Below are 19317 nucleotides of genomic sequence, written 5' to 3' on the forward strand. Positions count from 1 at the left end.
TATCTTTAAATAAATAAAATATCTCTCTGTAGATGGTTTAAGTAAATGCAAGAGTACAGAATTTTGTTGAATTGTTTAGAAAATGCTTTATAGCCTTTCTCAGGTTTTCTTAAAAGTGTAAATTAATTTTTTTTTAGTGTTATTACAATATTGCTTACTTTTCTAGCCATTTTCCTGAGTTATTTGTGATTCAAACAAAGACATAATATGTTATTGATACAGAAATACCAGAAATAATGTTTTTTATTTTTCTTTCTTTTGTAGAAGAAAACACATATAGGCCTACCTACCAATTTCCAGAAGACCACTCTGATACCAAATCAGTAGAAGGTGGGTTTTTAGTTACTTCCTATGTTAATATTGTAATGATTGTATTTCTCCACATCACCATTGTTTATTTGTATCTGTTTTATGTAATAGATGTGTTCTATATAGATGTGATACACCAACATCCATACATGTACATTCATCTGGTGGAAATGTAAGTGTTCTTTCAAAGTTAAAAGTTGAAGACTATCATATTCTAGATGAAGAGGGCGGGCTATACTATATACCAGAAAACACCGGAAAACAACCGGAAAACTACCAGAAAACACCATGTTATACTGAATACCGGAAAACACACTAAATACCGGAAACCACCCTAAATAGGTAACCCGGAGAAGGGCTAATGCTATAAACCGTAAACTAACCCTTACCCTAACCCAGGCACACAGAGGACCAGGCTCCCGGTTACCTATTTAGGGTGCCAGTCTCCAGGTTACCTATTTAGGGTATTTTCCGGTATTTAGTGTTTTTCCGGGGTTTTCCGGTATTCAGTATAAAATGGTGTTTTCAAGTATATGGTATTGCCGAAGAGGGCAACTCAAAACTTCCAAGTTAATATGATACACCATCACTGTGTATGATCTATATGGCAGAGATAAGGTTTTTGTTTTATGTGCTGTGCAGTTTTCCAGCACTTACTAGTAGAAAAACAAAAATGTTTCAAAGTATTTAACATTTGTCTTTTATTAAAAGATCATGTAACTGTTTGGTTGTATTCAGTAGCTTTGAATTATATTTCGTGTGTGGAAATAAAGGTGTGTTTTTGTTGTGTTGTTTTACACCCTCATGTTAAAATATACAATTTCATTTCATTAGCTAAAACAAAGGAGAAATCAGACACTGAAGTTAATGGTAGTAAGTTTGTATCCTCGCATTAAAATAATGCTTCATTCTTTTTTTTATAATTAAAAAAACAAAAAACGCTTTTGCCACATAATTAAACTTGTTCATACTGTCATGCACAACTTCCTTGGCTACTGGTATATTCATTTCATTTCATCAAATAGTACATTTTTTACACAAATTTTGAATAATTCACATCTAACCATTTCTTCTAATACTTTGTATTTATGAGGCTCAGATCATTTAATTAAATATAAGTGAAGAATATTCATACTAAAGAATCTATGGTAGTTGGAAAGCTTTATAATCTATGGTTTATATATTTCATATTTAAAGGGGAGTAACTCTTTCTAGTGCCTTAGTTAGCCTATACTATCTGGGATACAGATTAAATTAATAGATTACGGTAGTCATGCTATACTAATTCCATAATAATTTTCAATCAGTTAGAATTATATATTTGTATCATTGTTATTATTACCAATTAGCTATTTATATCTTTGGTAGTATCAGTAATTCTAGGGATAAAGATTGCTGACCTTGCACTGAATTCCAAATCTGCACAAGAATGCAAACAATTAACAAATATTTCTGTACATAGCTACTTTCTCAGTGATACCAACAAACTTTTTAGAAACTTGAGAAAAAGTTAACAGAAATAATGTCATGTATTAAGTTATATTAAGTCATGTAGTGGTATATGAGATCAATTCTTTAAGACATCCAACTAAAATCTAGACATGAATGGAAACAAAACTTCAAACTGAATAAGGTCTCAAAGACATCAATAATTTAGACTAACATGATGAACAGTTTGTTAACAATACTTGATAACCAAGAATCAAACTTTAATTCAAATTGAAGTTTTTAATTTTGATTAACCAGTTATAATACATTATTTTCTTAGAATATTTTAACAATAAGTAAAATGTAGTTGCAATTCAAGTTTACTTTTTTTCACTGGAAGTTTACTTTTTTTTGGTTTTTACTAACAGTCTTTTACATAAATATAATACTTATGATTTAGACAATGTTTGCCTATATTTATTATTTTTAATTAATACTGTAATTATATCATATTTCAGAAGTCAATCCATACAGACCAAGTTATGAGTTACCATCAAGATTCGCAGGTAAGTGGAAAACTAAATTAATGGCTACATTTAATCATATTATTATGAAAATACAAATTTGTTATTCAATACAGAAAACAACAGACACTATACATTGTTACAGCAACATTTGGATAGAAATTAAAAGGGAACATATTAATTGAATCAATGGGTGAACAGATGGTTGTAGTAGAGATAATAACAAATATAAATCATGGGAAATAAATAAAGTGTCAATGATATTATTATAGCAACCATGTTATGTCAGTCTAACAGCAGACAGAAATTATGTAAAGCAATTGAGTGTAATACATTTTTTAAATCTTGAGGTATGGATGAGGTTATTGGGAGGAAAGAAATCAATATAATGTGTTTTTATGTTACCATCTAGATGAATCTGGCTACAGATCGGAACCAGAAGGAAGATCCTATGGTAAACCCAAGAACCGAAGTAAAAGTATATCAGACGAGAGTCGACGATTGTAAGTTATAATTCAATTAGTTTGATGTTTGGAATGAATATTTTGTTAACTAACCCACCGATTATTCTGTTATGTTAATGCGAAATATATTGGAAACAAAAAGTATTGTTTGCTCCAAAGAGTATGAATTTAACACTTAACTGGTGTGACAAGACTTTGATATTAATAATTTATTTGACTTTTGCGAGAACCAGAAATGAATTTGAAATTGATATATATATTTATGTGTTTACTAATTATAAGTTTGTGGAGTGCATTAGAGATATTATTAGAATGTACAGATTTATCATTTAGATTATTCTGTCATTTATCAAGTCAAGCATGAATATTATAAATAATCTCTGAGACCTGAAGTAATATATATGTGATGGAAATTTCCTAGCTGTGTCATTTCTGTATATCCTATATCAAACAACATCCACTATTGATTGATCATAGAACTAGACTAGCACCCAATATGGGATAGTTATCCCCCATAGTGATCCATCCATATTAAGTGATAAACATGGTATGGATGTAAATTTAGATCATTCTAATATTGATCAGAATATTGACTTCTGATGCCTTCCAATCTACACTATATAAAACAAGCCAACAGTGAGGCTGATGTCCCCCGCCGAAATAGGAAAATAATTAGAGGACACATATAAATTTATCACAAATTATCTTTTACAAAGTATTGAACAATCAAACAGTATATCTTTACTTATAGTCTAAGCATACAATGTTTTTGATGGAATTATTATAGCATATTAAGGGGAAAACATGCTCTATGCCTACAGATCTAGAGTTTGGTTGTATCAACGGGTCTATTTTCCATCTTGCTGCAAGTTGTGCAAAGTTCACTGTTTTCTTTCTGTCATTAAATGTCAATTCATTATTGCATACTACATATTTAATTAATTTATAATAGTTTCTTTTTCAATTTGTTTTTTCCATTTATTTGTTTATTTACCTTGCCTATATTCATTGTATTGGATTGTATTGGAATTGCTCAATTGATGCTTTTATCAATACCTGGTTATAATAATTTTGAACATTTTAACTCAATTCGAAGGAGTGTGACGGACAGACAGACAAACAGACGACGGACGAACCCATTTTAATAGTCCCCTGCTTTCTTCGAAAGGCGGGGGACAATTAAGAAAATGAATCATTACAGTTATAAAAATGAATGATATACACTTGAATATGGAATATCTATTCTAAGAGAAGGGATAGGAGACACCTTAGAATCATTTGGTTGATAATGAGAGCTTATTCTTTTTACTAATTTCATGCATAATGAATTAAACTGATATAAATTTAGTCAAGTGTTATGGGATACAGGACTATCTAATATACTGATGTTATTTGATACATTTTAACATGTATATTTTATGGTGAGCATATGTTGCATTAACCAACAAGTACTTATAACTGTGTTTCTAAATCTATATAATTTCGTGACATTAGTCATTTCAATCAAGATTTTATTAAGATTTCTCCAGTGGCAGAGCAGAAGACCTAATTAACTTCCGTAGTTAATTATTTTTATCCTTTTCATTATTATTGCATAAGGTCATTACCATCTTTATACAGGTATTATTTAATTAACTGTAATGCTCTTCATCAGTCTTCATATATACACATATATTAGTATTTCTCTTAATGTGCATGGAAGAATTATATTGTATGTTCATAAATATATATACATGATCCATTTGAATGCTTGATGAAAATTGCATGTTATTGTTCATTTGAAACTAGGTTTACCAGTAATTCATAATAATATATGCATCTTGGCATTCTTTTTCCATTTGTCCCTATATAGAACCTCCTTTTCTTTTCCTCTTGAAGATTGTTAATCTTGTTACAATCATTTCTATTGGTAGTCTGATATCACCATAATATATGCACAAAATTCAATTGTATTCACTTGAATGAATAGAAACATTGTCGACCATAAAGCCAAAAAAGCTTTAAATATTTCACTGAGTTATGACAATGACAACAAATGTCAAACTTTTTTTCTAGCATGATACTGCAATGTTTATAGGCTGTTCACAAACTTATGTCGTGTTTGAATGCAGACATTGAAATATTCTAGTTTAGTAATATCCAGAAGATATCTTTTTTTTATTAAATTAATTTGATATAAATTGACATAGGTGTTTTTCAACAATATGTTTAACTCGTCGTTTCAACAATCTATGTAAGTAACTATAGAAAAGTTCTTAAATTAATTCATATTTATAGATATATCATCAAATTCATTTTAAAAATATGTAATATGGTAAGCTGCAGAAGAACCTCCACACAAAAATAAGAATATTGCTCTCAAAATTGATTCAGTAAGCATACAATACTTCTACAGCATACAGTAAGCAATTGATAGCTAACCATGGCAATGGGTATGTTGAATGGGTGATAAGATACCCAAAAAGCCCTGAGCAAATATTATATCTGAACTTCTCTAAAATGCAAATTAAACTCTTATTTATTTGTTTGTTTGTTTGTTTGTAGATATAACTATCCACCACCACAAGTACGATCTAAAATTGAAGTGTACAGAAATCAACCCAGAAGTATCATGGATTATGAACCTGGTTTCTCATCATTGGCTTTCCAAGAAGTCAAAACGGTAGGTGAACTTATGAATATATCTGCATATAGAATTATTTAGTTATTCATAATATGTGTGTGTCTGTATGCATGTAAAAGTCAAAATGAATTATGGGAATATCTTATCATTCCATGATGTCTTTTTGCTCATATTTTTAGAAACTAATAAATGAAGAATGTAATTAATGATGTAGATTTATTTAATTTTCTGTTTAAAATAGACAGCATTTTACATCAAATATTTGAAATAACAGATATCTGTATCAATGAAAATCGGTATGTCTAATGACCTTTCTAAATTCCAACAATGTAGTTATTGAATAATAGAAAAAAAATTAGAATTAATTTTACCATTCAAATTCTAAATATGGATATTTAGGTGTAATCTTTAAGAATAATGGGTTCAATTTTCCATTTATAATTTGTATAAAATACTGAAAAGAGGAAGTTTAAAGTTACAATTTGAATCTATAATTATCCAAAACTTATTTGACTGGTATTGTGATGTCAAATATTCATCTGATCAATTTCATAGACCAGTCACTTGAAAGTTATTTTAGACACAATTTTCTCTGATATACTATTCACTTGGTTGTTAGATTATTTGAGAACTTCTGATTCATTTGCATCTATACAAAATAGGTTTGTTGTAATTGTAAATTTGTATAGATTTCCACTCCCAAAGTTAAGTTTGTTTGATAATTTTGGTCACTGTGGTGATTTTTTTGCATCATTTAAATAAATACTACCAAAAAAGAGCTCAAATTACAAGCAAACTTCAGCCAGAATTCTGTATAACTAGCTGCCTGCTGACAGTCAGTTGTCCATATGAGGACCCATCAGAGGTTTGCTCATGACATTAAATTTAAGTGATGTTAAGGACTTTATCCTACTTTCCAGGATTAGTGAGTGTATAATCACATCTTCAAGGTTCATTGATTTTGCCTAATTGTAATTTCAACCAGGCAAAATAAAATTGCATAATCTTGAGCTCTTGAGTCCCCATATAATGTATGAAATTGGGTATTTTGCATCACATAGTACATTATTTTTCACCTGATAGGCCAGTTTATTATTATATTAATACCAGTAGTCATATATTTGGAAATGAGCATTTAAAGGGGAAGATCAACGATTTTCTTCAAGGTTTCCATGAATCTTAAATATGTATTGATAAACGATCCCCTCTGTAACACAAGCAAAAAAGTTTTTGTAAGTGAGAAATTAATTTTTATTAAAACCAAAAGTGAACTAGTTGGTCCAACCTGCACACTGGTCTCTTTAGTAAGCATACAGATTTGGCATAAGCTTAAAGCTTTATTTTGTTCTTGCATCGTCTTTTGGATGAGAACCCGACCAAAGAGACTGTTTATTTGGATATTATAAATATGGAATTATGATTTTTTTAAAAACGTTTAATACACAAATCCAGTGCATACATTCACTCTTACTGAACAGTATGTTGTGGACCAGTTCACCCCACACAGCTAATTGTTTACCTCACATGGTTTATGTGAAACTCAGCAAGGGAGAGCTATTTCATTTGCTTGAATGTTTTTTCGCAGTTAAGTGTAATTAAGGGCTGTCTCTGTGTACATGTGTGTGTATATATATATAAATAAAAACTAAATAAAGCTGCTCTCAGTATATAATATTAAAAGTATATGTATATTAAAGTAGATAAATTAAAAGTACATCTTTGTTTATGGTAGATAAATGCATAAATGAATAAAAAAATACATCCAGGTAAAAAAATTCTCCACTTTACAAACTGTTCAATCAGTCGTTCTGTCCATGAATACTCATCTTCAGTTCAGCCCTGACTAATTTTTAACTGTCATTTCTGATAGGCAATAAGATTTGAGTATGTCTCTATAACTTAAAGGTAAATAACGATATCTGTTTGTGAGAAGTAGCTTTGTTGTGTAACAAATGCTGTAAGAGGTTATGTAAATAACTCAACAGTTCTTCAACATGGAACTCTAAGGCTGTAAGAATTATATCCCAACAATTAGTCAACTGTTTCCAAACCATTAAACCATGCCTTTGTCTTCAATGTCTGCTATTTGTTGAAAAAATTGTTGTCTAAAACATTAAAGGAAAAGACATACCACTTAGTTTTGTGTTTACTACATGACTGTCGAGAGGCGTGAATCAATAATTACAATATATTGATCCAGGCAGCCTTCTTTGCACATAGTTTTCGCCATTATTTCACGTGAACAAATACCTGTAATCAGTGACAGCTTTTATTTGGGTGACTGGGCTTCAAATACATCCAAACTAATGTCTTTATTTCTGTGTTGACTTGGATTAAGATAGGGTAGGAAACTACAACCCATTCATTTCTACTGCCACACCTGGGTAGGTTCTTTGTTCTTATCTTATATCAGAATTGTCTAGCCATATTCTGTTGTGAATGTAAGTTGAGGTAATTTTATCTTAGAAATGTACTTGGAATTGTCAATATGTTAATATGGTAGGTTTTAAATCAAGCTACTAATACTAGCCCTAATGTAGAAAGTATACAATACAGTATTTAAATTGAAATAAGCATTAATTGATTATGTGCTAGGTGTAATGTTTAATATTATTATAGCCCAAATATAGGTCACCGACTAGCTACATTAAGATAATGAATATTTATGTTTATAATTCAATATTAAATAGAAATATTAATGGAAATAATGTGAATTTGGCAGAATCTGATATCTATAGTACAGGTTTTATTGGAAATAAGCAAGTGACTCACCTGGCATTGTGTGCATTTTGATTGATTTTATTTTAGTATAAAGTGTCTGTTACTTTATTATGACTAGAGCTACATGTAGATAGATACCTGTATATCTGTGCCTGCTGTAGTTGGAATGTATTTTTTGTATTATTCCTGTTTTATTATGTTTATTTAGAATTCAGAGAGAAGGCAACGTTCACATTCTGTTCATTCGACTGCAAGAAAACAGAATAAGGTAAATGACAGCTGCAGAAATCTGGTGTGAACTTTTATAATGCTAATTTTAATTACTTTTCTTTCAGTAGTTTTATAGAGCTTTTGTTTATCATTCTTTACTTTATAGATAAGTGGGCTTTCTTCTAAATGGTGTTTATCTCACCATCAGTGCACACAATGGATTTACAAACTGCCTTTTAGTATTGTGTTTAAAAGTGTTGGTAGCTTGAAACAGCTTAGAAATACTGATATAGTTGTATATTTTTAAAAACAAAGCACTCTAAGCAACACACCTTGTCTTTCCCACACTTGTTGCTTAGAATTAGATTTTAAGAATAGATCAGTTTGCATGTATCTAGAGAGTTATAACTAGTTAATGCGAGAATGATCGAAATAAAAGAATATTTTTTTCATTCTATTAGTCTAAATGTTTTCATAAATATCAATAATCAAATCCTATTGTTATAAGCATGCACATTAGTATTTTTTATTTTTTTATCTCAATATCAATTTTTTACTCTTGCACACTTAAAATAATATTTTATTACACGTTTCATCAATATTGATTATGTCCACCCAGTTCATATTCTTTCACATAGATCTTTGTGGGCAGAAAATATATCATAATGACCTTTGACGTCATTCATTGTAATGCATCTGTATTTTGTATTATTTTACATGGAAACTCAATATGAGTTGAACAAGTTGTTGTCTCTTGATTTGGAAGTAAACAGATGGACACGCTTATTAAATATCAAAAGCTTAACACGTGACTCTGTGTGCTGCTGACAAATTTGAATTACTTATAGTACTCAAACAACTGGAATACATCACAATTTGAATATAGATATTGTAAAAATCAAAAGCTATGAGCGACCATAATCCGGAAATTAACAATGTCTTTATGTCAATGTATATAACTTTAAATCACATGATAGTATAGATAAACCTATTTTATTTATAATTTTCAACAATAATGTACAGGAATAAGAGGATAAATAATCATAACTAATCACTCTTTGCAGTCCAACAGTTGCTCCTCGTAAAGTGTAAAACCGGCTTTGAAAATCATAAGTAATCTTCTTGGACCACATTGTGATTCTAATCTTGGAATTTGTTTAATTACTTTTATTAATCACAATTAAAGGAATTAAACTTCATGGAATTAAGTCAAAATGAATTATTGAATTGATTGATCAGATTTTTCAAAAGATGAAGTTTAAGTCCGTTTTTGACTGATTTTAGTTTCGTTTTGGCTAATTTTGACAACAATGGAACGCAAAATTGGTTATATCGCAACATTTACTTTGTCTATAAACGTAAATTTTTCAAAGGAGACAAATTGCAATCACAAAATATAAATCAACCCATTAAAACCAATAAAATCAACAATTTTCTTTTTGACCCAAATCAAAGAGGTCTAGTAATTTTTGTCTGCCACTAACAGTTGATTTACTGCTAAGCTAGGTCACCATATGTTGTCTTTATATGTAAAATATTTAAATAGGAAAATATGGGGGAAAATCCATAATATATTCAACTCATATCATACTGTCAGCCAAATTGTATCGTTTGCACCTTGATTGTTTGGTATTATTGATTAAATAACATGAAATAAATAGTAAAGTAAGATAAAATGTTTTATGGACTTGATTTAGGATTAATGAGCAATTCTACTGAGAAATCGAAAAGTTTTTTTAGTTTGTTTTCTTATTTACTGTATTGTGTTATTGTTTTGTATTTTACCTTGCTGAATTTAAAATGAATGTGATGTAATTGTGAAGCATATGAGTCAAGTTTTTTTAGTTTGTTTTCTTATTTACTGTATTGTGTTATTGTATTGCATTTTACCTTGCTGAATTTAAAATGAATGTGATGTAATTGTGAAGCATATGAGTCTGCATATACATATTTTGCGATATTTTCCCAGTGTCTTGATATAGACTGAATTCTTTCAAACATCTATGTAATATTTTACTGAAAGGTTTAAGAATGCTGAAAGAGGATTTGAAAATAAATATGACATCCAACTGAAAGTTGCAAAGAGCAACCAAATATGGTTAAGAATGAAAACCTAGACTTTGTACGTTCTCTCTCTTGACTTCTGCAAATATGTTTTTGTTTGCTTAAATTCTACCATTGAACGATGGAAATATAGAATGCTCTGCTCTATGGCAGAGAGGGTAACGAAGTTGTACACCTTTTCTTTGAGGTAAATATGTAAATTGTGCACATTCATGTGTACAGTATAGATGTTGTCAGTCTGAATACAGTTTCAGGTAATTGAACATTTGAGGGAAAATGATTTATTTATGCTCCCTAGATGTAGCAAACGTAAAGTTAGCAGGTTTGGTTATATAGTAAAGTAAAGTTTGTAATTTTGGTTATAAAGTCTGAATACAGTTTCAGGTAATTGAACATTTGAGGGAAAATGATTTATTTATGCTCCCTAGATGTAGCAAACGTAAAGTTAGCAGGTTTGGTTATATAGTAAAGTAAAGTTAGTAATTTTGGTTATAAAGTTTAATAGTATATTAGCAATTTTGGATCCGTATAAAGTTTAATAGTGAAGTTAGCAATATAGGATAAGGTCTTTGGTTATAAAGTAAGCAATTTTAGTTGTATTCTTTAAAAAATAATATGGTAGATTTAATACTAAATAGATTATAATAAATTAATAACTTAATGGACTTTATGTTTTATGTAACTGTTGCACACACACCTTGCAATGTCAAGTCAAGGTAGTGTTTGTACAGTATTATATTGGCAGTCTTCTTGACAATTTTTGTGGCAGTAGCTTAAGTTTTTCGGCAATTTGTTTGTGTTAGAAAGTTGTTAGTTAGCACATGATGCAGTTCAGACTGTATTGATATAATTTCGATTTGTGAAAACAGGGTTTGTTGTTGCTAAATGTAACAGTCATGTTTATATACTGCGTCTGTCAGATAAGATTATTTTAACCCATATTGACAATGTTCTAATTTGATAGTATAAATAATTTATAGTCTGAACTGATCAAACAAAGAAAGATTGATAATTTGATTGTAGGTTAGCGTGTTGTGCTTTAAAACAAGCCGGGGTGTGGTGTGTGTAACGCATTTTATGGTCATAGTGTAGAAAGTGACTAAGGTTTACTTGAATATTACAACTCTTCCTTTTTTACCAAACTTGATAGATTTGCATTGGACAACATTGGTTGTTGTGTATGCATTTATGGAAGTAATATATATTCATTTATAAATATAATTCAGTGGGAAATGAATTTCCAAGACAAAATTTTCTGGTAGGTTTCGGAATATTCTTTATTGTTTACTTTCTTCTCCTTTGTTTTCACACTTTAATACAAGTATTATCTAATACTTTGTAGTTTTAAAGCACTACTTTATTTCAGTTTTCAGACAACTGCTGCCTTATGCTTGCTAGTAAATTATTAAAATGTTGATACATAACAGATTTTGCTTTCAATATATTAAAATTAGTAACCACAGCTTTCGTTTGGCCTGCTTGAATATAAATGCAATTGTTCAAATTATGCATCAGATCAAGCCCATTCTACAATGGTTATTGATCCAAAGCATTCAGTTTTACCTAGGTTTCTCTATTCCATCCTTTATATCCAAGGGAGGTTGAGTTTGTAAATTGTTTGGGTTGCGGTTTTTTTTCAGTCTCTTTGCAGCAATCATCAAATTTGTGCTATTAAATTTTGTTCATAGATTTATTATAACATATACTTTGCATGTTTTAATATTTCAATTTATTTTGTTAATGTAATAATAGAATGAAATTAGTAATTTGTATGTCATTCATATAATTATGTAAATTCTGTTTGTTTTTATATTAATCTATTCTGAGTTACAAAAATGATAATTGCATTTTAACAGTTTATTATTAATAGATGTTATAATAATATCTGTCTGTTTTCTCCAGGTACATAATCCACCTATAGATAAACCTGGACAGTTCAGTAACTAGTAAGTATATTTACATACCTATTCTTAAATACAACAGAATTACTCTGCAAAATTACCAAGTAATTAGAAGTTGTATCAGGTGTTCTAGAAAGAGTTCATATTTAATGGGGGTTTTTATTGTAGATTGTCGTGAATTCTCGTGTCTATACCACTTTGTCAGAATGGTGTACACAAAAAACTATATATTGGACTATGAAATCCTTTAGTACAGTTGTGCCACATGTATTTTTCCAATCACCAGATTCACACTATGTAAACAAAAAATTAAATCTATTCACACCACTATTAAAAATGTTTGACCTACCTAAACAACTTCAATTTTTCTTTCTTTTTTCTTATTATATGAAGAAACCATGCAAAACTGAAAATATGATTGAAATGTCATACAACTACTGGTACTTGCTGCAGGGCCTTAAACCCTTTGCTGCTCACCTAAGTTGTACTCAGATTTCGATCATTTGTTAATAGTCCTCTAGCTAGGTTCATTTCAAATATGCAATTAAAAATAGTAGGCTATCCATATTTGTTTTCACACATTACATCAACTAAGTCCATAAAATATGTTGGAGCTGCTTGTATTGAATTTTAGACATATCAAATTGAAATAATTCTTAATTTGAATAAAAAAAATGAAAAAACATTTGAGGATGTAGATGTTTACAAAATAAATTGTTTGTCTAAAGTTTCAAATTACTTAAATTCAGGACATCTATTTGACATGCCAGTAAATTCCAAATTTGAAACCCAATCATGTACAATAACACAGTTGGGATTTCAAATATTAGATTTTAGTGGTCCAAGTCAATTTATTGGAGACACACTCAAAATTTGAACTGAATATTTAATTACGGTATGATTGTAGTATGAAGTGATTTCCTATTCCTTATGCCCATGTGTAGCCTACATGTATTTGTCTGAGGCATTGTTGATTAAGTATTAAGAACATTTGCTGCTCAGGAGCCCTGGGTTCAAATGGTTAAGTCAGCAGTGATCAGAAAAACTAATGTGCAATATGGACAGTCGAAACATTTACGAGTTCTAGAGTTTTACATATGGATTCAATTGAAGTTATATTGTTTTCAAACCAAATGTAAAACAGCTGTTTCAGAGAATGTTAGGTTGGTTAAATTTGGAAACCCAGATTATTCTTAGTTGACTCATCTGCAGAATAGGACATTTTTGTGACTTTGCAATGCAAAGGTTAAAGTTTTTAATCCTAAGTGACTGTTGTCAATAGGATACAGTTGTTACTGAAGCTTGTATGAGGAATTTTTAACATGGATATAGTTAATTTTTAGACACTGGTGACTTGTTACATTACCCTAGAACACATCTTTTGTCAATGTAATCCTCTTAGCACACAGATGCTTTGCTTCAAGTTGTTCCTCTCCCTTTAGTAAACATCTTAATCCTCCATGTCAGACTTAACCAAGCTTAACTTGTAAACTAACCTTTTGTGAGGTCCTTTTTCATGCAAATGATGTCTGCTAGATTCTGATTTTATGTCCAGCAGAGTTATGTGCCCTTGACTGAATAATGCAACTTTCAACTGTCAGCTTTATAGTGAATGTAAGGACCAGTGTGTGTGACCCAGTTCCAACCACCAACAGCACACAGTGTTTTGCTCTTTGCTTATGGGCATATTAAGGATTAAATGATTAATATATCACTCTGGATTATGATGACAGTGGATTATAATAGTGTTATTAGGAATTATGTGTCATGACATAGAGGCCTATAGTAAATAGTGATGTGTTATTAAGTGTAATAAAATGTTACAACTTGTAGAGTCACTGTATAGTACAAAGAGGTGGGTACAATACATTTCAATAAGACTGAATCGACACATGGTCAGTTGTCCAGTTTGAAGTTATATCCTGACAACTGACCATTTCTTTGTTAGTTTGTTTATATCATTCTGTAAGGATGTATTATTGTAGTATATTTAGTCAAATATTTTGAAATACGTTATATTAAATTCAATTCATTTACAACATAGGTACGCTAGTTATCCAACTTTTATTTTGTGGATGTTTTTCCTTTTTTAAAATTTTTGGGGGATTTTTTGGAACATTTTAAAATTTTTGGGGGATTTTTTGGAACATTTTAAAAGATATCTAGGGATTTGAGGTTTGTAATACCTAGATCTGATCTTATGGCCATAAATGATACTTTAGCCTTTGATTAAGTATCTGTTGTTTACCTAAGGTTAAACCTGTCTTGACTAAATTACCAATTAACTCACCTTTATATTAGAGTATTTTATAAGCTTCGTGTATCTGAACTATTACCAAATATTACCAGTAAATGCCTATAAAATGAAGTATGTCATATACCTACCTACATACATACATCGTGTATTAGACTTCTTTTTTAAATGTAAATATATATTTATCTTTAGTGTTAAATATGTACCAGTCTATTTATGCAACCACTTGATCATGAGTTACCTTTGGCTCAAGGCTCATATTGTTCCATTTGAGTCACCTATCTTAGTGCATAGTTATTAAAACTTTGATTATTTATAGAATGTTATTGAAAAAGGAGTTCTTAAAAAGTAATAAACACTTTTAATTCAAACAGAAATACCAATAAAGAAATGAACCATAAGATTCAAATATATCTGAATAATGTTTATTTCCACTACTTCATTCAAGCAAAGTCTTTAAAAAGTACAAACGAGTTAGCTTATCCATGTGTTATCCATTGAACAATATGAACAAGGTTACTAAGAACAGTATTAGCATGGCCCTGGGACATTCTCCTTTTGCAGCAGCTGGCATTTATTTTTTTGTCATATTTTTTATGTTAGCTTAAGGTTAAATGTGTTTTATAATTCAGGAAGAGTGTATTTGCTATTAAATTTTTAATTACAATACCTGGTTGCTTTTTCTGTTTTCAGAGTTATGAGCAAAAGTACAGGAAACTATAAAATGATTTTGGTATCTTACATTCAGTTTAAAATTCATTAATTTATGCCCCGTTTTCTCTGTGTCAGTACTTGTTAATGCATATGTGTGGTTTAATGGTCGAGAGACACTAAGTAATCTTGGGATTCAGTTGTATTTCCCCCACATTGCAGGTTATACTACACATAATGCAAGTCAGTGCAGAAAAGTAGGATGTTAAACCCTATTTCAGTTCATTATATTGTACGGTTAAAAGGATATTCTAAACTTTATAATGCATGGTTGGCTTAAGGGTATTTAATTCTAAGCTTTATAATGCATTTTAACTAAAGGCATATATGTTTGAGAAAGCCTTTGAAAATCTTGGGTAAGAAAAAGACAGTAAAGAAGTCCATGCAGGAAGAAAACCCTTGACATGATGGACTTGTTGATTCTTTGTCTCATGTTTCTACCTAGCAGTTCTTCTATTCCCAGCATAACATCAGACTTTCTCCTATATAAAGAGCGAGTCTGGAGAAATAGGTTTCATGTTATTATCTGATTACCAGTGAGTCCTGATCAAGACTTACTTTATTAGCTCCATTAAAGTGACAACTGTACAGAATATTTCTACTGTGGTTTAATTGTTGACTGATTGAACCACTTGTTTCATTACCCTTTAAATGTCGTCTGCTTGCTACTGATCAACTTGTAAATTCTTTCTTATTGATTGACTGCTTTTGTGTTATGAAGGCAGCAAATTTCCATTTCCAATACCGCTGGTTCTGAAGTACATACTTTATATAGCTTACGTTATACTTCCTTATTACCATAAAGTTACATGTAAGCTTACTTTATATAGGATTCCATAAGCTGCTAGGTTTGTTTGACATTTTCACATCTTAGTTCATTTTGAGTTTGTTGTAGTGAATATACATGTAGCTGTTAGATCAAACCATTACAAGACTGACACCTTGGTTGAGCCAAGTGGTATCAGGTATTTCAGAATGTAGTATCATACCCTGCCCTGTATATGACACTCATCAAGACTCATAGCTATAGCTATGAGCAAGTCTGACCAGAGTTTACAAAGGTAGTAATGCTGTAATGGTTTCAGTTATTTTTTAGGATGTCATATGTACACGTATGTAGAGTGCTATTGTGTCTTCCCTTGGTGTATTTCAAACCTTAGTTAAATAGAATTATAGTTTAATCTGTTGACATACATGTAGTTATTTTGATTAAAGTGTTACTTGTGTCTCCACACTATAAACGTAGCTGTGTGTATAAATGCGATGAATGGCTGCATTTATCAGTATATGCACTACACTCTTTAATTTGTTGAGGGAAAAAACACTATTTTCTTTTTTTATAAAACTTGTTATTTAGAAATACATAAGGTTAGTGACACACATGGTAAGAGTAAGAGAAATGGAAAAATGTAATTTAACTCAAAAACTTATCTTACAGAAAGTTCTCCAACCAAAGCAATTATTATATTTACTGGCTTCTGGGTAGAACCTTACTCTATTTTGATGTTTTATAACATATATTATAGCCATATAACATGTCACTGATATCATTTGTCAAGTAACAAGTATTTATTGTTCTGTATGATTCAGACATTTACAACAAAACAAAAAACTGTGGATACATACAGTGGATGTATTTATAACTTGAACCATGTAAATTTGAGCATTTTAACAGCCTTTAGAACTGGTTGGCTAGGGTGGTGCATTACAAACTTATCACGATTTTGTGGCAAACATGTGCTTGACAGAAGTTGACTATAAAATTCTGTTATTCTTGGAAATACATACATTAAATTCAAAAATATATATCTAACTTCAATGAAAATATGATTTATTTGATTACATTAAATTTGCATGATATTTATAAAAAGTATTTTTTTATAAATGCGTCACGTGATTGCAATTCACATTGGCAATAAGAAGTTTGTAAGTCAATAAAGGTTACATACAGTAACTCTTATGCTAGTCTGAATTAATAACGGCATCGATTCAGTGCCATTGACTTTTTGCAGATATTTAGCTGATTTTGTCAGAGAAGTTCCAAGAAAATAAAGATTTAATAAATCAAACTATAATTCTATAATAAAGGCAAATTTGACAAGTTCTCTTGGGTATTACTTGAAGTATCTAATACAGACAGAAATAAAATAAAGTAGTTTATCTATTAAAGATACATTATGTAAGATTTAGATAAAGAACTAGCCATTCTTGCTATAATAGTTCGAAAGTAGATGATGTAAAATGAATAATTTGAAAATTTCATTCAAATTACTCTATTTCAAGCGAAGAGATTAGCCTTTGAAGGTTTGACAGACATGTGCAATAATTTCAACCACCGTACTGTTTGATCGAAGCTAAGTCTCAGTCCTCCATATTTGATTAAATCAAAGTATCGCTGAACCATTCTAATCTATTTAATATCGGAGAAATCTGATGCCATCGGAGTTGTTTAAGGCCTGGATCAGTTAATTAATGTCCAATTAATACTTTAGAAAACATTTCAGGTCTAAAGAAAGACCTGCAATAGGCAGATTTAGCTCTTGCATAATGCATGTTTAACATAGACTTATTTATTAAATACTAAATCAGTAGCCTTGGTTATTTTCGTTTGTTGACCCATGATCATACATGAATAATCTGCAAAAGATTTGTGCTTCTATTATTGTTACACTTGTTATAATATTGGATAACCTGTACTAAAGCAAACTATAAGGTTCTTCAGATTTACACTAATGTAGGAAAATATCCTGAAAAATTTTTTACTTGCAACATTAATAACATATTTATAGCTTCAGTGATTATCTTATACGGTGTGAAATTGACCGTCTGTAGTTAATGAGAAATAAAAGCGTCTAATCATTTCTAAACTAACCAATCAATATCCCCAACCATTACTGCCAGCTAAGGTTCTATAGTCAAACTTCTCATAAAGTACGGCCAATCCGGTTTTCATTTTGTGATTAAGAAGGGTAACTCCCCACCCTAGCAACTGATTCCAGTCTGTTTGATGAACATGTGCTGGACAATTTCACCAATTCTTTCTGGATCAAATAACCGTGATTATCAGTGCTTTTAATTAACTAGTACTGAGGTGAAGAACAATTAAAGTCCATCTGTCTCAACTCTCAATTAACCTTTTTAACCTCTGACTATTTAGGAGGCTTGGATTTATTCCAGGTTGTCTTTAAAAATACAATCATATAACTTATAGTCATGTCCTTCAGCGAAAAATAAGTATTGACTGGATATTTCATGGGTGAATATTACACAGAAAGCTTGAGTGCACAAATTTTTATTACTGGTACCTGCCAAATCTTCTACAAGTTTATAGAGATTTAATCATTTGTGCTAATTCCCAAACATAACCTTCATATTATCAATGTAGATTTATGTAGAAAAGCTGATAATAAGGTGTTATAATGTCATGACAGATTGTGTTTATTCATCCTGATAAACCTACAACTAATACTGCCCTAGTCATACCTAATTAACACTGCCTAGATTACAATATTTTCTTATATAGTTTGACTAACGAATTTATCATGATAAGGTAGAAAATATTTTCAGTATGTAAATGGTGTCCCTCTTGAAGTGTTTGTCTGCAGGAATCTAATAATGATTTTTACTACATGACAAATTTGTTTAGTGGAATTTACTATCAGTAATTAGATACCATGGAATATAAAGATATTTTCACTTTTACCATGAAGTAAGTAGAAATAATCCAGAAGTATTGCAGTATATTAGGTTCATTGAGGTCACTGCTAGACTCTAGCTTCGAATGAAAGGGCAGGGAGGGGTAAGACATAAAATTTTTGAGTTCATATGATTTACTGGTAGATTTAGAAGTGGCACCTCTGTATCCCTTTTCCATGCAACTTATCTCTTGTTTGGAACTTTATTACTATGATACAAATAGCAAGAATGGTAACATAAATTTAGTCCTTCTTTGCGACTTCCAAAATAAGAGGATATTGTCATATTTCCTACTCCATTAGATATAATTATCACTTCATTTTAGATGTTTTATTTGACACATCAAAAGTTGAATTACATGTAGCTGGACAATTCACACTTCGCTAACACTTCTCTGACCTGTCATCTTTAA

At 30.3% G+C, this 19317-nt stretch overlaps 1 protein-coding gene across 1 annotated transcript in view; it reads left to right on the top strand.

Annotated features, from left to right (window-relative positions):
- Window positions 1–19317, top strand: part of LOC126811885 (uncharacterized) — a 78757-nt gene that overhangs the window by 37499 nt on the left and 21941 nt on the right. Inside the window, exons 20-26 of the mRNA XM_050537913.1 lie at window positions 265–330; window positions 1144–1182; window positions 2256–2303; window positions 2674–2764; window positions 5270–5387; window positions 8278–8337; window positions 12246–12289. Of these exons, the coding sequence (XP_050393870.1) occupies window positions 265–330; window positions 1144–1182; window positions 2256–2303; window positions 2674–2764; window positions 5270–5387; window positions 8278–8337; window positions 12246–12289 (466 nt within the window). The remainder of the gene's footprint in view (window positions 1–264; window positions 331–1143; window positions 1183–2255; window positions 2304–2673; window positions 2765–5269; window positions 5388–8277; window positions 8338–12245; window positions 12290–19317) is intronic.

This window comes from Patella vulgata, chromosome 2 (genome assembly GCF_932274485.2).
Source record: "Patella vulgata chromosome 2, xgPatVulg1.2, whole genome shotgun sequence".
NCBI lineage: Eukaryota > Metazoa > Mollusca > Gastropoda > Patellidae > Patella > Patella vulgata.